Here is a 23,510-nt window from a genome sequence, read left to right as displayed (position 1 = left end):
AAAGACAAATACCATTTGATTTCACCTGTATAGGAGTCTACAAAACAAAACAAATGAATAAACAAAACAGAAAAAGACTCATATACAGAGAACAAACTGGTGGTTGCCAGAAGAGAGGCAATTATTGGGGGGGGATGGGCAAAATAGGTCAAGGGGATTAAGAGGTACAAACTTCCAGTTATAAAAGAAATAAGTTGTAGGGATGAAAAGTACAGCATGGGGAATATAGTCAATAATATTACAGTAACATTGTATGGTGACAGATGGTGACTATACACAGTGGCGAGTATAGCTTAATGTATAAAATCACCGAATCACTAGGTTGTATACCTGAAACTAGTATTATATTGTATGTCAACTATACTTCAATAAAAAATAAATCCAAAAATTTAAAAACATTGTTTTGTTTTTAAAACCAACAATGTATTGTTTTGCATGTACAGTGTGAATTATATATGACACCTTACTGTTAGTTAACACTGGGATTTTTTTTTTAATTTATGCCACTTCTGACAACAGAAAGTTAGTACTTTTTCAACTTTTATTTATTTTTAAGTAGGCTCTGGCCCAATATGGGGCTTGAACTCACAATCCCAAGATCAAGAGTCGCATGCTCTACTGATTGGGCCAGCCAGGTGCCTCTCAACACTAGGATTAAATTTCACAGATACAAATAGCTCTAATTCATTCATTTTTTCACTCTTTTACTCCAGTGTATTTAACCAGTGTGTGTGTGCGTGTGTGTGTCTGTACACACACACGCACACACACACTCATACTATACACATAGCTCTGCATTTTCCTCTTTAACAGTAATACATCTTGGAGATGTTATCCTGTATTAGTACATACCAAATCTTCTATATACACATATATGTGTGTGTGTGTGTGTGTGTGTTTAGGTAGGCTATAATTTTTCACTATTAAACAATGCTGCCATGCATATTCCTACAGGTGTCTCCTTGTGTGCTTGCACAAGTAACCAATTATCTAGAGTAAGCAACAGCAGGCATTCTTGTCTTTTTGACTTTAACAGGAATATTTCCAAAGTTTCAACATTAAGTTTTATGTTTGCTGTAAGTTAACTGATATCCTGTATCAAGTTAAGGAATTTTCCTTCTATTCCTAACTTCTATCATAAATGAATACTGAATTTTATGAAATGCTTTGTTATTTTAGTTTTTCTTTTTTTTTATTCTTCTCTACAATCTGCAAATGTTGCATGTTGTATGAGCTTCTCTTCTTCTGAAACATCCTTATATTCCTCAGAAAATACCTACTGCCCTTCATCTCACTGATTCACTTCCACTGAACTGGATATTTCTCAATCACTGCACATATCCTATGATCTTGTAATTATCTATTTTCCACATAAACTTACGCTGCCTTGAGGCTGTCCAGAGCCTCAACACATAAGACTTGGTGGTGAGGGTCTCAGTAAATGTGTACTGAACAGGTGAATGATTCCTAGAAGCCCTCATGAGTTCCACTCTTACTTCTGGGAATGAAGGCCTGGAGTTCGCTGTGGAGGAGCTACCTGGGGGCAGCCTCTTCCACCTTTGCCTTCTCCTTCCCCAGTACACAACAAATGGGAGCCATTGTTATTATTGGTAACTGTAACTTTCAGCCCTGTTCCTCTAGCTCTGTGATGGGTCATAAACTAGGTCCTACCACCCTCCAAGCCCACTTCCTTGTGTTATATTTTAATTTTAAAATTTAATACATACAACATATGTTACGAAGCATAATCAAGTGAATAGCTGTGTGTGCCTTTCCTATCAAATCTTCCTGCTTCTCTGCCAGAGGTAACCACAAACCTGAATTTTATTTTTGCTTTGCTGTTAAGATAAAAAAAGCTTTGTGTATGAGTTGAGTTTGCTTATTTCAGAGCTTTATAAAAATGATACACTACATACAGTCTTCTGTAACTGACTTCTATCAGTACTTTCTATGAGTTAGCTATGTTGTTGCCTATATCAACAATTTATTCACTTCCACTACTTTATTCCATTGTGTGGATAGAGAAAATTTATCCATTCTACTGCTGATGGATCACAGACTTGGGTTTCAGTTTTTTGACCCTGAAACAATGCTATAAACATTCTTATGTGTTTCTTGATGCACATGTACAGAAGTATTTCTGGCTTCCAAACCATTCTGATAATGTCCAAGAATAAGAAAAAGTTTCCATCACAACCCAATAAAACATACATAGGTGAATGTATAAATATGTGACAAAAACTTAAATAATAACCCTTACATGATACACTTTAATCTTTTCTATTTAGCTGACAGACCCAGTGGATTGATTTCACAATCTCTTGGCTTTGATGTAGTGTTTTCATTTCTAAGAATTACTGGTCTGTCTGGGATGGAGTTTATCCACAAGCATGCCTGGGAATAGGTTACAGGTGACCCAGGCACAAGAATGATGCCTCGGCCCTCAGGGTAGTGCTTCCCTAGGTGCTAGATCACGAGGTATGCACATGTTCAACTAGAAAAGAAGATAAATATATTCTGCAGGAACAAAAAGGTATCAGCAGTATATAAGTATTTCCAATGATATACATTCTCACCAACATTTGTGCTCTCATGGTGGCCTTAATTTGCATTTCCCTCATTATTAATGAAGCATCTTCTTTTATTTATAGATTCTCTTCTGTGAAATGCTTGCTTACATCACTGCCTCCCCCCGCCCCTTTTTTTAACTAGGTTGTCTTTTTCTTGCTGATTTGTAAGAATTCTTGATAAATTCTGAATACCAATTTGTTAGTTACATGGGTTACATATATCTTTTCCCAGTCTGTGGCTTGGGTTCCCACTTTCTTTACGGTGCCTATCCCCCTTTCAGACTGCACCAAGGTAACAATGTCTAGCAGAACTCATCACTATTTTTAGCAACACACAAAAATATGAGTGTGACAGGGCATGACAGGCAAGCAGGAAAAGTTATGAAGGAGCAATCCTAGACTCCCATGCTGAAACTGCGAAGGAGTCTAGTGTTTCCACCCTTGAAGCCCCCTTTCACACACTGGCTGGAGCATACAATTATTGGAAAAATGACAAAGACTTTTTATCAAAGAACACAAAGGGTCTGGGACCTGCACACATCTCCAGTGTGTTCCTACAGACAATGGGCCACTTGTGCATCTTCTGCCTGCACGATGACAAGCAAGGCCTGGGGAAAATGCAGCAGAAAGACAGAAACGAAAGCTAGGGTAACCGCAATGCACGCGGGTAGCCTTTTCTCTGCAAGAGCAACTCTAAGAGGCAAATCCTGCCTCCTCAGTAGTAAGAGGAAGAAATCTTCCCACTGCAACCAACATGGAGGCATGGAATAAGGACTAGGGAAGTAAGCTCCATGTCTTCACAAGCATTACACAAATATCTAATACACTGACTATCTAACAGATATCTAACAGATGGTGTGTTTTTTGGGTTCTAAGTTTTTTTATGATATTTTTTAATTTAGTGTTTCATTTTCATCACAGCTCCTCTTTTAAAAAAATTTTTTTAAGTAGGCTCTACATCCAACATGGGGCTTATACTCACAACCCAGAGATCAAGAGTTGTATGTCCCACCAACTGAGCCAGTCAGTTGCCCCTTTGTGTGTTTAAAAAAAAAAAAAAAAAATTAAAAAAAAAATTTTAATGTTTATTTGAGAGACAGAGAGAGAGAATGAACATGAGTGGGGGAGGGGCAGAGAGCGAGAGAGACAGAATCTGAAGCAGGCTCTAGGCTCTGAGCTTGTCAGCACGACAGCTCACTAACTGTGAGATCATGATCTGAGCTGAATCAGATGCTTAACCAACCAACCCAGGCGCCCCTGTGTGTGGGATTTCTTTCTTTCTTTTTTTTTTTTTTTTTAAAGTATATTCAGGATCTTTTGAATGTCCATCTTATGACCAAGTGGCAGGCTTTCAGTGCTCACATTTGTGTCTCCTATGTTGGTATCAAATTTTAACTGTTTAAGACTAATGAGATTAAACAGAAGTGAACTTAGTAAGTCTAAGCCAAACATCACCATCCAGGGAAACATATCCTGATGAATGAAGGTTTCACAGCATTCAAATATAGAAAAGTGGTAGGAAAATGGAGTTATCCCATAGCATACAGCAGTGTAAGTATGCCAAAAAGATCCTGCATCATAATAATTAGCAAAGGGCAATTTGATTTCAGCAAAGTAACATTAGCCATCACATTAAAGGCAATCTGAACTTTTGAGTTTTATCATTAGTTTGATTTCAATTTATATACTGACTTAGGTTTTACTGTCACTTAAAACCCATTAGAAGAAGAAATATAACCTACTTTTGTACCTAAATATATTTAAGTAAAAAAAAAAAAAAGTTAACACGAGGAATATGGATGAATTTTTCTTTTAAAAGAGCTCTGTACATCAGTCTTGAGAATCCAATTATCGAAGACACCCTCCACCATCTGGTCATCCACCTGCTGGAGAACATAGCTCACCTTTTTAACACCCAAAATATCTTCAATGAGGGTTGCTGTTTGTAAGAATGTTTTCTTACTCGTCATCAACGTAAACAGGAAGATCACAAAGTCATTCTTTTCTGCCAAACGCTTTGTAACTCCTTCCGTCTATCACAAGGGAGAAGGAGAGAAAAGGCAGGATAGGTTATAATCTTAAAACCTGAAAAGCAAGGTACCCCCTTCTGGAAACCGGAAAAGCAACTTCAAGCTCCCTGAGGAATTCTTGGCAGAGGACTTAAATCCCTATAACCATATACAAAACGTGTGCAAATGCTTTTTGAGAGGATGGGTTTCTCCATGGTAGGTTCACCATATGTTCTGACCTAATACCTGCCTAGTAACTCAATGAGGAGCTACACACTAGCACCCAGTAGCCCAAGTTTTATTTGGCCAGCAGTACATTTTAAGGAGTGAATGTCAATGTCTTCAGGCATGACGTCCTTACTCCAGATTAGCCAAAATCTGCACCGTCCCCACCCCAAAACAGGCACCTCCAGACATTTCTTCATTTCTGCCTAATCCCTGGAATTAAGCCAGATCAGCAGAGTTGGACCATATCATACTATGTTCTTCACATTTTTGTTTCCTCCTTTCCTTTTTTTTTTTTTTTTTTAAACTGAACTGTGTTTTGCTGGAGTATCACTGATTAACATTAGGTGTCATTAACAAAAGCCTCATAAAACTAATGACCACATGGAAGTTGCCCAAGAGGGGGTCATCATACATACATCATCTTTTAAAATAAGGACAAGTTCTTACTGACCTCAGTTGCAAGAATAGTTGTATGTTAGCTGAACAATTAGTTTCCTTTTATCGTCTAGGTCTGTCTGTGCCTCTCTGTCCACTAGCTACATGTGGCTACTGAGCACTTGAAACATGGTGCTCCAAGTATAAAACACACACTGAATTTTGAAAGCTTAGTACGAAAAAAGAAAGTAAATATCTTATTAATAATTACTTACAATTGTTTACATGTTGGAATAATCTTAGTCTTTTTTTTTTTAAGAGAGAGCACGCAAGCAGGGAAAAGGGGCAGAGGGAGATGGGAGGAGACAGAGAGAAAGAAGGAGAGAGAGAGAGAGAGAGAGGGAGAGAGAGGGAGGGAGAGGGAGGGAGAGAGAGGGAGAGAGAGGGAGAGAGAGGGAGAGAGAGAGAAAATCTCCAACAACTCTACACTCATCATTGAGCCCGAAATGGGGCTCGATCCCTTGACCCCAGGATTATGACCTGAGCTGAAATCAAGAATCAGATGCTCAACTGACTGAGACACCCAGGCGCCCTGACATATTGGAATAATCTTGATATACTATGCTAAATAAAATATATTATTAAAATTAACTTCACGATTTCTTCCTACTTCTTTTCTTACTTTCTAAAAAAATGTGGCTATAAGGAAATTTAAAATAATCTAAGTGGTTCACGCTATATTTCTGTTGCATGGCACAGTTACAGATGCTGAACTGCTTAAGTGTTGAAACTTATTTCTCTATTTGTGTTGGTTGATAAGAAGCTTAAACCCAAATTTATGTCCCATCCACAACACCACTGATTTTACAGTCAGTCCAATTCCTGGATACATGTTACACCCTCACCGTGTTCCACCCTTTTCCTTACCTACTTCTAAATTTATGATTTATGATCTTGGGAGATTTTATACAAGATGCCTGAAACCTCTTTTGGAATGAGGCAAGAAATGAAATGTAATTAAATGCTCTGCTGTATTTTCATAGCACACAGATTTCACTTCTACAGGGGCACTGGTTTCATTTCTGCCATGTATTATGCTGCTTACAGTTTACCACAGAAGTTCCTAAAAGATGGATACTGCGTTTTACAAAAACTACCACATGTATGTTACTTTACAAGGTGCTTTCACATCTATCATCCCACTTAGTCCTCATAACAAGCCTACAATGTTGGTAAGATTACTGACTGCACTCTCCTGATAAGAAACTAAAAGCTCAGGGAGGTAAATTAATAAATAAGCACTGAGCCATGAGCCAGAACTCCAAATCATGTTCTAGCACTAAGTGCTAGGCTTTTTCCTTTCTACCAAAATGCTTCTTTTATCCACCTTTCTTTCTTGCTCAGGGTCAACCAAACAGAGTGTCCTGCTCAATATATTGGTGAGGCTTCTGGTTCCTGTTTTGTTTTCTAACAAGGAAAATGAAGAAACAGAAATAAAGGGATTAAAAGGAATCTTAAAAGGAATACATTCTCCCAGTGCATGTATCCACTTGGTAAGTGATTATTCAGTCTCTGCTTGGACAGAGTCTGTCTCTGGAGAGATTGTTTAGTCTCTCCAGGGCTAAAGGAGATCACCACCTGCTGCAGTAGCCCTGGCTCTTAACACTTTCTACGAAATTCTGCCTCCCCATAATTCCCACCTGTTGGTCCTGGTTCTCAGGCCCATGTAAGTCAGTCCAATTGCCCCATGTCTGAGGATAGCTCTCATGTCCACCCCCCACCCCCGCACTCGAACTTTCCCTTCTCAAGCACTGCAGATGTGGTGGGGAGATAAATGGGGCCCCAAGGGCAGGCATACTTACACAGACACAGGTATTATACAGGATGCTCAAACAGTCCTTGGACATTTCATCACTTACTGAAAGCGAAAGGGAAATAACTGGTTATTTTCCTCATTGAAAAGATATTGTAACAGAATTAAACTTTTTGAACACAAGAACTGGTCCTCACAATCTCCTCCAAGATGATTACTTTCCTTTTAGCACACCTCTTTCCGGTCCTTGCTTACCAAAGATTTTCATGATACTCATCAGAAACTACAAGCCAATTAGTATATGGATTTTTGGTTGATAGTAGCCCTTTTTTTCCTATGCTCCATAGCCTTCATGTTTTCAGTCTACTGTGGTGTCATCACTTAATAGCCATGTTCTCTCTGTAGTTTGCTTAGAGTATATCCAGGGTTTTGGATGGGGGGGGTGGATTTTTGTTATTTAAATAGACTAAAAATAAGCAATTTAATATATGTGTGTAACCTTTTTATGCTTGTGTTGCATCGGTTCCTCAAGATACATTTCCGAAAGCAGAACTGCCAGAATCCCAAGTATGAGCTTCCTGACTGAGCGTTACAAGTCTTCATTGAAAGTTCTACTAGCAGCAAACAAAGGTTATCATTTTTACTAAAGACTATAAGTGTGTTTTTGTTTTTTTGTTATTTCTGTTGGGGAAATGGCTTTTATTGCCTGACCTACTAACTCCAACAAAGAACTAGCTACTTCTCTGTGAGTAGGAACAGGGGAATACCATAAAAAGGAAACAATTGTCATGACCCCAAAGCCTGGAGAGAATAAAACTAAGTATGAACTATCAACGAAGTGTTTTCTTTGGCATTAAATTTTTTAAAACTGTTTCCATTCATTCCTATGCTGCCACAAACTCTAAAATGCTAGGTCTCCCTCTGAGATGTCAATGTGTGGCCCTGACAAGCTAGCTTGACCAGAAGAGTTATCTGATACAATCTTGAGACAGTGCAGATGTCTCATATACCTCATCACTACCTTTTAACCTGTTGGGGCGTTTTGGTTTATCTCATGACTTCAGAGCAGGTTGGAATACCAGATCAGTGTATCTCAATATTTCTAGACCTTTCATTTTCAAAAGGAACTGGAATTCACTCATTCATCAAATATTTATTCGGCACCTACTCTAGAGCAGATAAAGAATACACAGTGTTTAGTGGGGGAAAAAAAATCCTAGCCCTAATGGAACTTATAAATCTAGTACAAGAGAGAATGAGTACCCCAAAAAGTAATTACAAGATGCCACTTATTATCAGTGCATAGAGAACCCAAAGAACCAATTTAGATAGAGTACAAAGCTGAGACATCAAAGATGAATATGAGTCGTCTTAACCACTGCTGCACACACTAACAAGGCCTTATGTAGTTTGGTTTGTTCCAGTTAAGGAGGGAATTTTTTTTTTTTTTTTAATTTAAAAAAAGATACTTTTCCTTTCGCCTTGTCACATCAGAGAGAGCAAGATGGGTCAGCAGCAGCTCTACTGGAGCCATCTGAGGAAGTCTGAGCAGGGTTCTCGTTCTTGACGCATCTGCTCAAACCACCACGGTCTGATCAGGAAACACGGCCTCAGTATGTGCCACAGTGTTTCTGTCAGTAGGCGAAGGATATAGGGTTCATTAAGTTGGATTAAGTGAACTTCCTTGAGTGGGTCATCCAAGATACCTACCTTACCCACAGATATCTAGGATACCTACCTTAATGTTCATTGTACATAAAATAAAAGTAATTCAATTAAAAACATGTGTATATGAGGTTTGCAGAAATGCATTCATCAAATGTTAAAAGTGATCTCTGGCACATATGTATGTATTTATTTTTGTGATTGTTGGCTTTTAATGCCAAAGAAAAGTGCTCTTACTTTTTTCTCCTTATTAAATACTGAATACCTAAAAATAATACTTGTAACATGCAGAAGTTATAAAAAGGAATAAAAGAATAATACCCATAAGACCCATCACCCAGCTTAAGAAATAAGCTACCAAAACCCCTTGACTTTTTAACCCTTACCATTTCTGGTAATGACTGAACTTTTTACCAAGAGCACATATCACCTTTATAACAACAACAACAACAACAATATAAAACAAATGATCCTACCAGGTTATTCTTTATTCCCTCAATTAACTAGACAGGAGAAATAAGAGTTTTCAGAGAAAACCTAAAAGTTGGGCCTAGAGACTATCAGAATCTACTAAGATGCAATTCTTTTAGCCCAGTGGTTTTCACACTTTTTCGTTTAAAGCCCCAGATCTATATTTCTACTGAGTATAAAACTGATAAAGAGAGCTGCCTAGTTGGGGGAGGAGAGCACATGCTGCCACTGAATTATAGAAGGCAGACCCTCACTCTTGAGTTAGGAGGTGAAAGAAGAGAAGCCCCTGAAAACCACATCACATCAGCAGGCTGGGAAATGAGGTCCAATGGCTTGCAAGTATACTTACTTTTCAGTTTCTGTCCCCGGATAGAGATTGTAGGCCTCATAAGAATTTCTACAAGGAGCTATAGATAAAAATTTAAAGAGTTAAAAAAAAAAAAAAAAAAAAGAAAAGAAAAAGGAAAAAAGAAAATTGGGTAAAATCTTCATAATTATTTCCAAGCATAACTTATAAAACAATCTTTGCCATGATAACTGATGGCCCAAACATCTGTTCCCAACACACCCAGAAAGCAGTGAGGCTCATAGGGATGAGCACTGTACCAAGAGTCAGGAAGCCTGGGTTCTAGTCACAGCTCAGCTCAGCCACCTAGTCCCCATGTCAACTTGGGCAAGTAATTCTCCCCATGGCCTCAGCTTTCTCATTTTATTTTTATTTTTAAATTATTTAACTATTGGGGCGCCTGGGTGGCGCAGTTGGTTAAGCGTCCGACTTCAGCCAGGTCACGATCTCGCGGTCCGTGAGTTCGAGCCCCGCGTCGGGCTCTGGGCTGATGGCTGAGCCTGGAGCCTGTTTCCGATTCTGTGTCTCCCTCTCTCTCTGCCCCTCACCCGTTCATGCTCTGTCTCTCTCTGTCCCAAAAATAAATAAACGTTGAAAAAAAAAATTAAAAAAAAAAAAAAGCCTCTGACTCATTTAAAAAAAAAAAAATTATTTAACTATTTTATGTTTTTGAGAGATAGAGAGGCAGAGAGAGAGGGAGAGAGAGAATCCCAGGCAGGCTCTGCACCATCAGTGCCTAGCCCAGTGCAGGGCTCAAACTCACAGAACCACGAGATCATACCTGAGCCGAAACTAAGAGTTAGAGGCTAAACCAACTGGGCCACCCAGGCACCCCCGAAGACTTGAACATTATAAACCAACAAGCTCTAACAGGTATCTATAGAACATTCTGCCTATCAACAGAATACACATACATTCTACTCAAGCATACGTGGAATATTCTCCAGGATAAATCACATATTAGACCATAAAACAAGCCTCAATAAATTGAAAGGACTGAAATTACACAAAGCATATTATCTGATCACAACGAAATAAAATTAAAAATACCAGAAAGAAATTTGGGAAATTCACCAATGTGGAAAATTAAAAAACACATAAATGTGAGTCAAAAAAATTAGAAAATACTTTGAGATAAATGAATACAGTAAAACTTATGATACAGCTAAAGCTGTGTTTAGATGGAAATTTATAGTTGTAAATGCCTATATCTAAAAAAAAGAATTCTCTCAAACCAATAGCCTTATCTTTCACATTAAGACACTGGAGAAAGAGGTACAAACTTAAAGTATGCAGAAGAAAGGAAATAATAAGAATTAGAGTAAAAATTAATTTAGTAGAGAAAAGAAAGTAACAGAGAAAATCAATAATATCACTACCAACCTTAGAGAAAACAAAAACTGCCCTCCTGCTGAGGGTACTTTTAACTATTATATGTGATACTACGCTAAGCATCTTTGTATACAAACTTTATTTCATTTTGACTTACATCTTTATGAGAAAGTTACAGAAAGAAATGTAAACAAGGCAAAATGATTAGTGATCTTTAAGGTTTTAGGCATGCTCCACAAATGGTTTTCTAAAGAGATGCCCCACTTCTCAAAATCATCCAAAGTTATAAGATGCTCAAGTGGAAAATGGATTATGTCAATGAATAAATTAAAAGTCCTTTAATGCCAAGCTATGGATTATGGCCTATAGACATTTCATTTGGTCCACATCTACTGAAAAGCTGGGAGATTTTACATAAGAATCTAGATTTCCCACACACCCCCCAGGGCAACAATAGTCAATGGGGGTGAAAGAGTCATTTCCCCATAAAATGGGCACACACTCTCCACTTCTCCACAGTCCCTGCAGGCATTTAATTTACATAGATCATGACTCGGGCTCCTTCAGTCCAGTAAGGTACCTACTTGACCCTGTACGCATCTGACTTTACAAACTCTAGGATACACTTTTCACTGCCACGTCAGGGGTTGGCTCAAGTTGATAAAGGAGTGGTCTAACCACCAACGTGCCCAATTATTCCAATTCATACTGAAGAAAGGGTGACTTTGGGGCATAGCTAGTGACTGGCAGAGGAAGAAATAAAGAGCTCTGTCTGAAACAGGAGCAAGATGACAAGGGAGTTCAACAAGAACAAATGCACCCAACTAAAGGTAAGTCGAGAGCAAAAGGACCAGAACAAAATCTCCTATTTATCAACAGACGAAATTCCTGGAGAAGCCAATCTTCCCCAAAGCAGACCAAAACCTCACAAAATCACAAAACTTTGATTCAAACAGACATCAGGCTAGAGACCCCAGAGACCCACATTTTTTTTTTTCCTCCCATAAATACAGTGGTTTTTATTACAATACATTCCTCGATGAACAATTCAGAGGTAAAGGATCCCTCGAGCTGGTCATTAAGTAACTGTTGCAGGACCCCTACAGCTGCTGAGGAGAGGCAATGTTGAGCAACACTTAGGGAATAAAGACTATGACTGATGCTATGGATGCAAATGTGTAACAACCTTTACTTTTGTGGAAAGTGGCATCTTTAAGGAAACATTTTTTAAATTGCAGTGTAACAGGGACGCCTGGGTGGCTCAGTTGGTTGGGCGGCTGACTTCGGCTCAGGTCATGATCTTGCAGTCCGTGAGTTCAAGCCCTACATCAGGCTCTGTGGTGACAGCTCAGAGCCTAGAGCCTGCTTCGGATTCTGTGTCCCCCTCCTCTGTCTGCCCCTCCCCCACTCACGCTCTGTCTCGCTCTCTCAAAAATAAATGTTGAAAAAAAAATTTTAATTGCAGTATAACATGAGCCAGCAGAGTATACACCATAAATGTACAGCTCCCGTTTTTACAAGGTGAACATCCTTCCTGTATCTAAAAAGTAAACCCCTCTTCATTTAAAAGTACCATAAACAAAGTCAAAATTTAATTTTGAAACTTGGGAAAAAAACCCAACACATATAACAAAGGACCCTTATTGTTTTTTAACGTATTTATTTATTTATTTATTTATTTATTTTATTTATTTATTTTTGAGAGAGAGAGAGAGAGAGCGAGAGAGAGAGAGCGAGCATGCGAGCACACGTACGAGCAGGGGAGGGGCAGAGAATCCGAAGTGGACCCTGCACTGACAGCAGAGGGGCTCCAAGGCTCACTAACAGCCAAAGTTGGATGCTTAACCGACTGAGCCACGCAGGTCTCCCAACAAAGGACCTTTAAAAACTGAGTACTTACAAAGTGTTACAGTCTAAATGTTTGTGTCCTCCCAAAATTTGTATGTTAAATCCTAATGCCAAATGGAATAGCATTAGGAGGTGGGGCCTATGGAAGCTGATTAGGTAAGGAGGGCAGAGCTCTCAGGAATGAGATTATGTCCTTCTAAAAAAGTCTCCTGAGATATCCCTAGCCCCTCCCACTACATGAGGACAAAGAGAGGCTGGCAGTCTACAACGTGGAAGAGGGCCTTCACTAGGCAGCAAATTTGCCAAAGCCATGACCATGGACTTCCCAGCCCCAAGAACTACAAGAAATAGATTTCTTTTGTTTATAAGTTACCCAGTCTGTGACAGTTTGTTATAGCAGCCCAAACTAAAATGGAAAATCAATGAAGAAAGGCCTAATAACCAAATAGAAAAGGATGCAAAGACACTAAGAGACAACTGGCAGAAAAGGAATTACTTATAAATACATGAAAAGATCTTCAATCCCACTCATGGAAAAATGCAAATTTTAAAAACTATGAAGAGAATATATAAAATACTCTTAGAAGGCATAAGACGACAACCCAATTAAAAAATGAGAAAAGGAGATAGAGATTTTCCAAGGAAGACGTACAGATGACCTATAAGCACATAAAAAGATGTTCAACGTCATTAGCCATCTGGAAAATCCACACCAAAACCACAGTGAGATACCACTCTATACCCAGTAGCATGGCTATAATCAAAAGCACAGATAATAACAAATGCTGACAAGGATATGGAAAAATTAGAACCTTCATACACATTGGTGGGCATGTAAAATGGTGCAGCTGCTTTGGAAAACAGTCTAAAGGGTCCTCAAGACATTAAACTTAAGAGTTACCATACACCTCAGCAAACCCACTTCCAGGTATATACCCTAATAAAAACATATGTCCACACAGAAAATGGACACAAATGTTAAGAGTAGCATTATTCCTAATAGCTAAAAGGTAGAAACCCCAAAATCCATCGATTGACAGATATACAAAATGTGGTATGTGAATACAATGGAATGTTCTTCAGCCATAAAAAGAATGCAGTACTCACATAGGCCACAACATGGATGAACTTGAAAACATTAAGCTGAGTTAAAGAAGTCCATAAAAGAAAACCACATATTACATGATTCCATTAAGATGAAATGTCCAGAATAGGGCTATCTATAGAGATAAAAAGTGGAATAAAAGTTGCCTATGACAGAAGTGTGTAGGGGAGTGATAGCTAAAACATATCATGGAGTTTTTCTAGGGCGATAAAAATGCCCTAAAATTGACTGTGGTGATGGTTGCACAGACCTGTGAATACACTAAAAACCACTGAAGTGTCCCTTTACATAGGTGAATTGGTGCATGAACGATCTCAATAGAGCTTTTTTTAATTTTTTTTTTTAATGTTTATTTATTTTTGAGACAGAGAGAGACGGAGCATCAACGGGGGAGGGTCAGAGGGAGGGAGACACAGAATCTGAAACAGGCTCCAGGCTCTGAGCTGTCAGCACAGAGCCCGACACGGGGCTCGAACTCACGGACTGCGAGATCATGACCTGAGCCGAAGTTGGCCGCTCAACCGACTGAGCCACCCAGGCGCCCCAAATAAAGCTTTTTAAAAAACTAAAGAAATACCATTTTTCCCATATCTGTTTAGCAAATATATAAAATTTACTTGAAATGTACCATTTGAGGGGCACCTGGGTGGCTCAGTCAGTTGAGCATCTAATTCTTGATCTTGGCTCAGGTCATTATCTCACAGTTCATGAGATGGAGCCCCATATTGAGCTCTGTGCTGACAGTGTGGAGCCTGCTTGGATTTCTTTCTCCTTCTCTCTCTGCATCCCCTGGCTTGCGCGCATGCAATCTCTAATAAATAAACTTAAAAAAAAAAATGTACCATTTGGTAAAGGAGGTACAGGGGGCCAATAATGTTCCATTTCATGATGTGGTTGGTAGTGACAAGGGTGAACTTATTTTGTGATAATTATTGGTGCATTTTCCTATAATACTTCAATAACACAGTCCATAAAAACACACATCTACACACTGTGTTGGTGACGGTGTAGATAAAGATACTCTTATACTTTGTTACTGCAGATGCAAGCTGATAAAACCTCTTAGGTATATAATTAACAAGTTTATCAACAATGAAACACACACATATTTGGATCCCATAGGTATATACCCCCATGTACAAAAGCATTTATTGCAACCTTGTTATAAAAGGAAAGGTGTGAGAAAACTCTAAAGGCTCATCAATTGAGGCCTGGGTAAATAAAATTATGGTATAATTCTACTAGGAAATACTATATAGCCATTTAAAATAATCAGGCAGATTTACACGTACTGAAACGAACCTAACCCCAAGCTAGAGAATTACGTGGAAAAAAAGCAAGGTAAAGAACAGTGTACCTATATATGGGGTATGCAACCTCTACGTGGGAAGAAAATAAACCTAAGATGGGGACAGTGGGAGTTATTCTCTCTCTCTCTCTCTCACACACTCACACACACACACACACACAACCACAGAACATCTCTGGAGGGACACAAGGAACTAGAAATCACAGTTGCCTCTGAAGAGGGGACAAGAGGAAGTAGGAGACACACCTTTCACTCTCTGCCTTAAAAAAAGAAAAAGGTGGGGGCGCCTGGGTGGCTCAGTCGGTTGAGCATCCGACTTCAGCTCAGGTCACGATCTCGTGGTCCATGAGTTCGAGCCCCGCGTCGGGCTCTGGGCTGATGGCTCAGAGCCCAGAGCCTGCTTCCGATTCTGTGTCTCCCTCTCTCTCTGCCCCTCCCCCGTTCATGCTCTGTCTCTCTCTGTCTCAAAAATAAATAAACGTAAAAAAAAAAAAAATTTAAAAAAAAAAAGAAAAAGGTGGATATATAATTAACTCAAATTATTCTAACTTAAAGCTATGGTGTTTCAACATAGGTAAGAGCCCCTGAACTTTTTTTTCTTTTTCAAGTTATTTGAGAGACAGACAGAGAGAATGAGCAGGGAGGGGCAGAGAGGGAGAGAGAATCCCAAGCAGGCTCTGCATTGTCAGCGTGGAGCCTGATGCAGGGCTCAAACTCAAGAATCATGAGATGATGACCTGAGCTGAAACCAAGAGTTGGATGCTTAACTGACTAAACCACCCAGGCACCCCAAGAGCCCATGAACTTCTAAAGATTAAAATTCTGAAGTGTTTGCTATGAATTCTGAACTCCTTTCTTTCTTCCATTTCAAGAGTTAAATACTCAAGCCATTAAACAGTAGTAATCACAAACAACTACTTACATCAACGCCTCCAAACAAGTCAAAAATATAAGTATTTGGATAAGTGGTTTCTTGGGTAAGTTTCCTCTCTTCAGTAACAAATGCCATAGCCTCCATGGAGAGAAGAGGAGAAATTTCCTAGTTTAAAAAAAGCATACAGAGTGACTTTCAGTTTTAGTATTCAACAGGAACCAGACACCAAAACATCAGCTTGAGTCACAACTTGAACTCCCATGAGCCCAAAGATAGCCCCCAATCATAACAGAAAAAAATAATCTTACAGAAAAGCTAATATAATGATAAAAGTTTTAACATTAGCAACCGCTAATTTATTTCATGCTTAATATGTACCAGCTATGGTTCTAAGTACTTCATAGAAGACCTCTTTTAATCTTCACAAACCTAAGAGATAATAGTAATATATCATCCCAATTTTAAAGATATGCAAACTGAAGTACGAAGTTGTCAACATCACACAACTGGTAGGTGAAGAGCCAGGATTTAAACCTAGGACATCTGGCTCCAGAGTCGCGCTTACAGAGGAGAAAAGAACCATGTGGGATGAACTAGGAGATAAAGTGTGGCAAGAATCAAGGATCTTACTCATTACGCTCTCTCTTCATGGACCTTGAGGGAAAATGGAACACGATGGGCTAGAGCAGCGGTTCTCACACAGTGGTGAACATCAGAATCACTTGAAGGGCTTGTTAAAACCCATACTGCTGAATCCCACCTGCAGAGTTTCTGATTCAATAGGTCCAGGGTGGGGCCTGAGAATGTGCCCTTATTAACAAGCTCCCAAATGCTTGTTACTCCCAAATGCTGATACTGCTGGTCCAGGTATCACACATCAAGAAAAGGCAGAACTCTAACAGACAACCTGTTACATACTGGGCACTGGGCTTTTGCACTTTAGCCTACCTAATCCTTAAAATAAGTCAATGAACTGAGTACAGTTTTACCCATTTTATAGGTGAAAAGCAAAATTAAGAAGTTGCCCAGGCTCACATAATTAGCGACTGAACTACTTACTAAAGACTGAACCACTTTCTCTGGGTCTCATTTTTCTCAACTATAAAACTAGCATGTAATTCCTCCTGGCAACATGGTACAGTGGAAGCCGGCTTAGGAGGAAGACAAATTTGGACTCATCATGTAACGGCCACAGCCTTTGGGTGTGCTACCGCGGAGGCTGTTCTCTCTACTGAAGAGGGAATGATAAAGACATCTGGGTTTGCCTGCCCACTAACTCTTTTTCTCTTCTTCAAGTAAAAGCCCCATTTCCTTGGGGAAAACGCCCCTCCCTACTTTTCACATGGTTCTGTTGGGGCTGTGCCAGCCCCAGGAGCAGGTGATCAGGCCTAGCCAATAGTCTCTCATCCTCCTCACCTAAATGGCTGGCCTAAGCTGTAGAAATGTCACCCTAGAGCTGTGATTACATGGAGGAACATGAAGCCACACACAGATGGCAAGATAAGAAATGGACGACTTAACCTTGTTTAGCCCTTGAATTCACACTTGTGCTTTCCAGTTACATGAGACAATAGAGGATCTTTTTTGCTACTGAGTAGGTTACTGTGCTCTGCAATCAAAGTATTCTGGACTAAAACAAATAAATATACCACCCATCTCATGTAATTACCATAAGAATTAAATATGCCTGGTACACCAGTTTCAAATAAGTATCTGCTGGATGAATAAAGTAATGATCACACAGCAAGCACTCACAAATATTTTCTCTCTTCTACCTCATCTCTCAGGATTTTGCAGGAATCAAGTACAATAATGTAAAATTCCTTGTGAAGTGTTTTCTTTTTAATTTTTTTTTAATTAAAAAAAAATTTTTTTAACGTTTTTTATTTATTTTTGAGACAGGGAGAGACAGAGCATGAACAGGGGAGGGTCAGAGAGAGGGAGACACAGAATCTGAAACAGGCTCCAGGCTCTGAGCTGTCAGCACAGAGCCCGACGCGGGGCTCGAACTCACGGACCGCGAGATCATGACCTGAGCCGAAGTCGGCCGCTCAACCGACTGAGCCACCCAGGCGCCCCGTGTTTTCAAATAAGTGTAAGACTGTAATTCTTTTTATCCCATTCAGACTATAAGAAGATCAAAAATACAAAACACTTTCTTTAATTAAACTTTATTTGGAAATGATTTTCAATTTATAGAAAGCTGCACAGACAAAACATGCCTTCTGAATGGTAAAGACTAAGTTTATTTGGTGCCTACTGTATTTTAGAATGACTTATGTGATATAATAACTTTACCTCTGAATAACATTGTATCAAGTGTCATTATGATCAACTGTAACTTACATGAGCCTTAACTGCAGCTAGAGCTGGTCATCTAAATTCAAATTTGGACCCACTCCCCAACTTAAAGGTTGGTTAATGGTAACCCCAGACCTACTGACTCAGAAACTCCAGGCGTGGGGCCCAGCACTCTGTTTTTTCAAGTCTTGCAGGTGATTCTGATACACACTCAAGTTTGAGAACAAGTGCCTTAGCATCCGCCTCCCAACCATCAAGCCCAGTTCCTTCAGCTTCTTATGTTGGTCATTACGTCCAACAACCACAAAACCACTTTCTTGAACCTTTTAGCAATATGGGATCTTTAAAATCCTGCTCAAAAAGAATGTCATCCCAATCCCAGGGCATAGGGTTAGCCTCCCAAATTAAGCAAACCCTGTCACAAGATAAGCGTGAAGAAAGCCCAGAAAGATATATACAGGGAACTTAATGGTGATTATCTCTGGATGATGGGATTATAGGCAATTTTTATTTTCTTCCTTGTACTTTTTCTGAACTTCCCAAATTTTCTACAGTTTACACAATAAAAACAGGCTATTTTAAAAAGCAGACTGAAGGAGGAAAACAACAACATCAACAAAACCAGACATCTGTGTCACCTGGAGGTGAATACAGCCTTTCCAAGGGCCCTAAGAGTTACCTTGAGGATGTTTTGGCACTCAATGAAGTCACTGTGGAGGTGGCTGCTTGCGTACAGCTTCAGGAGCAGCTGAGGAATTCCACTCCATTTGGACTGTTTGTCCCTCTCCGTCAAAAATGTCTCAGTGAACTGTGAGTCAAAAGAAGAAAAGAAAAAGGAACATTTTATTGCTGAGGAAAGAACTACTAGGATACATGGCAAACGAAAGCAGCTGCCTCCTAAAACCCACCCAGGCCAAATTAATTCAAAGCACTCTTTCTAGAAACCTTCAAAAGCTCCCCAACAGTCTACAAGCTAAAAGTGCAACTCCTTCCCTTGTGACACAACAGCCTTTATATTCTCTCAAGTACTCTCCTCTCTAGTTTCATTTCTTTCCCAAAGGGTACTCTTGGCTCCAAATGTACATGTTCTGTAGGTCTCTCTGCACATGCTTTTCCCTGCCCAAAATGTCCTTGCCTGGTTTTTTCTACCTGGGAAGCTCCTTCTCCTTCTCCAAAGAACAAGCCAAATACCCAGAAATTTTCTTTGCTGGGCTTCCTCTCTCTCTCTCCTTTGTAAGCGAGTAAGTGCCCGGCCTCTGGGGCCTTATGTAACATTTATCCTCTGTACCGTAATTACTGATTCATTTGTCCCCTCCTCCTGTAGACCACAAGCTCCTTCAGAGTAGGCACCAGGCTGTGTTTATCGTGTCCACCTCCTCTCTCTCAAAGAATGCCAGGCACAGAGACTCAGTAAATGTTTGAAGGAATGAGCATTAACCTTCTAGACTAATGACAAGTTCATTAACCAATTATGGCACAGTTCCACTAACACTCTAAGGACATATCATTAATCAGGGGCCGGATGTGAATTTATTTTCATATATACTTATCCCTCGATCAGATCAAAAGCTCCTTATAACGGTTATTACAGGATATGCAGGCTTTCAATAATGCCTTAGTCTATCCTGACACATATCAGTCCTATGATCTTGGACAAATCCCAGTATCCTTCCTGAGCTTGTTTTCTTAGATTGTAAAAATAAGATAATACAGAAGTAACAGAGAGGTAATGAAACGTTTGTGAGAGTGATTTGCGTTAGGGTGAACCAAAGGCATTACCATTTCTGTGGGTTAAAAAAAAAATAAAAGATTGAATATCAGCAATTTCATATCATTCAAGCTAGTTCAAATCAAGGCAAGTCCAAAAACAATGGAAAAGAATTCTTTCCTTGAAAGGAAAAAAAAGAAAACAAATATATTTTTATGGGACTCAGCAAAGCACTGCTTACAAATTTATAGGTGTAAACATTTATATTAAAAAAGAGATCTCAGGGGCACCTGGGTGGCGCAGTCGGTTAAGCGTCCGACTTCAGCCAGGTCACGATCTTGCGGTCCGTGAGTTCGAGCCCCGCGTCAGGCTCTGGGCTGACGGCTCGGAGCCTGGAGCCTGTTTCAGATTCTGTGTCTCCCTCTCTCTCTGCCCCTCCCCCGTTCATGCTCTCTCTCTCTCTGTCCCAAAAATAAAAATAAATAAATAAATAAATAAATAAATAAATAAATAAATAAATAAAAGAGATCTCAGATAAATTATCTAAACTTAAACTTCCACTATGAGAAACTAGAAAAAAGAATAAACCAAACCCAAAACAAGCACAAGGAAATACTATTGCAAAAATAAATGATACAGAGAAAAATAATTTTTTAAAAAATCACCAAAATCAAAAGTTGGTTCTTTGAAAAGAACAACAAAATTAAAACTTTAGTTACAATGACCAACTTAACAATGACTCAAATAACTAAATTAGGGAATGAAAGAGGGGACATTACTACCAACCTTATGGAAATAAGAAGATTTATAAAGAAGTACTAGGAACAATTATACGTCAACAAATACATAACCTAGATGAAATGGACAAATTCCTAGCAAAATACAAACAACTGAAACTGACTCAAGAAGAGTCAAAAGTGATTTAATAAGAAAAAAGGAAAGAAAACTACCCACAAAGAAAAGCCCAAGTCCAGATGCTTCACTGGTAAATTCTACCAAACATTTAAAGACAAACTAAAAATACTTAAGATTCTTCCATAAAATAGAAGATAGAAGACTTCCAAACTCATTCTACTACCCTAATACCAAAACCAGACAAAGGTGTCACAAGAAAACTACAGATCAAGATCTCTGACAGATATAGACAAAAATCCCCAGCAAAATACTAGCAAACCAAATCCAGCAACATGTAAAAAGGATTATATACCATGACCAAGTGAGGTGTATTCCAGGAATGCAAGGTTGGTTCAACATATGAAAATTAATCAATATAATCAATCTGATAAAGGGTATTTACCAAAAACCCACAGCTATCATCATAATTAACAGTGAAAGCCTGAATGCTTTTCCACTAAGATCAGGAAAAAGACAAGGATGTTGATCCTCACCACTTCTATTTAACACTGTACTAGTGACTTGAGCCACAGTAAATAGGCAAGAAAAAGAAATAAAGGCATCCAGACGAAAAATTAAAACTATTATATTTGCAATCCTATGATCTTATACATAGAATACATTAAGGAACCCACATAAAAAACTATTAAAGGTAATAAATGAGTTCAACAAGATTGCAGGATAAAAATCGATACACAAAAATTAGCTAAATTTCTATACACTTACAATGAACAATCCAAAAATGAAATTAAGAAAACAGTCCCATTCATAATAAAACCAAAAATAATAAAACTTAGAAATAAATTAAGTAAAAGGAATACAAGATTTGTGCAATGAAACTACAAAACATCACTGAAAGAAATTAAAGGAAGCCTAAATAAATGGAAAGCCATCCATGTTCACAGATTGGAAGACTTATGATTGCTAAAACAGCAATACTCCCTATATTGATTCAATGCAGTTTCTATCACAATCCCAGGTGGCTTCATTGAAGAAATTGACAATCTGATACTAAAATTCATATGGAAATGCAAGGGACCTACAATGGCCAAAGTAATCTTGAAACAAGACAGTAAAGTTGGAAGAATCACACTTTCTGACTTCCAAGTTTATTACAAGCCTATAGTACAATCAAGATTTTGGCATAAAGATAGACACCTAGATCAATGGAATAGTACTGAGATTCCAAATTAAATCCTTACATTTACAGTCAACTGATTTTTTTACAACAGTGTCCACATAACTCAATGAGGAAAAAGATTAAGTCTTTTCAATAAATGTTGCTGGGACAACTGGTATCCATAAGCAAAAGAATGAAGATGGACTTCTTTCCACATACCATATACAGAAATTAACTCAAAATGGATCAAAGATCTAAATGTAAGAGCTAAAATGCAAAACATTTAGAGGAAAACATAGGCATAAGTTTCATAACCTTAGCATAGGCAATGGTTTCTTGGATATGACATCTAAAGCACAACAAAGGAAAAAACAGATAACTCATGACACGGATAACATAAAGAACAATTCTATGAACACCTCAATTGGTGCAGAAAAAGCATTTTGTAAAATTCAACATTATAAACTGAGAAAAGAAGCAAACAAACAATAGTATCTACAGAAAACCTTCAGCAAGGACACCTGGGTGGCTCAGTCGGTTGTGTCCAATGCTTGACTTTGGCTCAGGTCATGATCTCATGGTTCATGAGTTCAAGCCCCCATGTCAGGTTCTGAGATGACAGCACTGAGCCTGCTTGGGATTCTCTCTCCCTCCCCCTCTCTCTGCCCCTTCCCCTCACGTGCACTCTCTTTCACAAAATAAACTTAAAAAATTTTATTGAAAAAAGAAACCTTCAGCAAATATCGTATTTAATGGTGAAATGTTTAAGGCTTTCCCTCTTAGATCAGGAATGTGCCCCTTCAACTCAGGCAGCACAGTCAGGCAAGAAAAAGAAAAGATAGAAAACTGGAAAGTATAAAACCTTCATTCGCAGACATGATATTTGCAAACAACTGTACACATATACAATCTGAAAGGATCTAAAGTATTAAAATATGAAGTCCATATAAGTACAAAAACAATATAAAAATCAATCTTGAATGAAATCATGCCATTTGCAGCAATGTGGATGGAAGTGGAAGGTATTATGCTGAATGAAATAAATCAGAGAAAGACAGGTATCATATGTTTTCACTCATATGTGGATCCTGAGAAACTTAACAGAAGACCATGGGGGAAAGGTAGGGGGAAAACAGTTACAAACAGAGAAGGAGGGAGGCAAAGTATAAGAGACTCTTAAATACAGAGAACAAACTGAGGGTTGATAGGGGGCAGGGGAAAATGAGTGATGGACATTGAGGAGGGCACTTGTTGGGATGAGCACTGGGTATTGTATGTAAGCAATGAACCACGGGAATCTACCCAAAAAACCAAGAGCATTCTTTACACACTGTATGTTAGCCAATTTGACAATAAATTATATTTTTAAAAATCAATCTTGGGTTTTTTTTAATAGATTAGCGAGAACATGAAACAACAGGAACTTTCATACATTGCTGGTGAGAAAGTAAACTACTACCGTCATTTGGGAAAGTGGTAATAGCTACTGATGCTCAACCTATGCATATCCCATAACCCAGCGATTCTACTTCTAAGTATATA

At 38.8% G+C, this 23,510-nt stretch overlaps 1 protein-coding gene and 1 pseudogene across 2 annotated transcripts in view; one reads left to right on the top strand and one right to left on the bottom strand.

Moving 5' to 3' along the window:
* Positions 1-23,510, bottom strand: part of LOC122497533 (transient receptor potential cation channel subfamily C member 4 associated protein) — a 71,443-nt gene that overhangs the window by 38,455 nt on the left and 9,478 nt on the right. For both annotated transcript variants that reach the window (XM_043604685.1, XM_043604686.1), the window contains exons 2-6: positions 18,926-19,054; positions 15,994-16,110; positions 9,481-9,538; positions 7,045-7,100; positions 4,475-4,603 (exon numbers count right to left, since the gene is read on the bottom strand). In XM_043604685.1, the coding sequence (XP_043460620.1) occupies positions 4,475-4,603; positions 7,045-7,100; positions 9,481-9,538; positions 15,994-16,110; positions 18,926-19,054 (489 nt within the window). The remainder of the gene's footprint in view (positions 1-4,474; positions 4,604-7,044; positions 7,101-9,480; positions 9,539-15,993; positions 16,111-18,925; positions 19,055-23,510) is intronic.
* Positions 8,497-8,702, top strand: LOC122497534 (annotated as a pseudogene).

The sequence above is a fragment of the Prionailurus bengalensis genome, chromosome A3 (genome assembly GCF_016509475.1).
Source record: "Prionailurus bengalensis isolate Pbe53 chromosome A3, Fcat_Pben_1.1_paternal_pri, whole genome shotgun sequence".
NCBI classification, from domain to species: Eukaryota; Metazoa; Chordata; class Mammalia; order Carnivora; family Felidae; genus Prionailurus; species Prionailurus bengalensis.
Note: the sequence above shows the minus strand (reverse complement) of the source record. Positions and strands in the feature narration are given on the sequence as shown.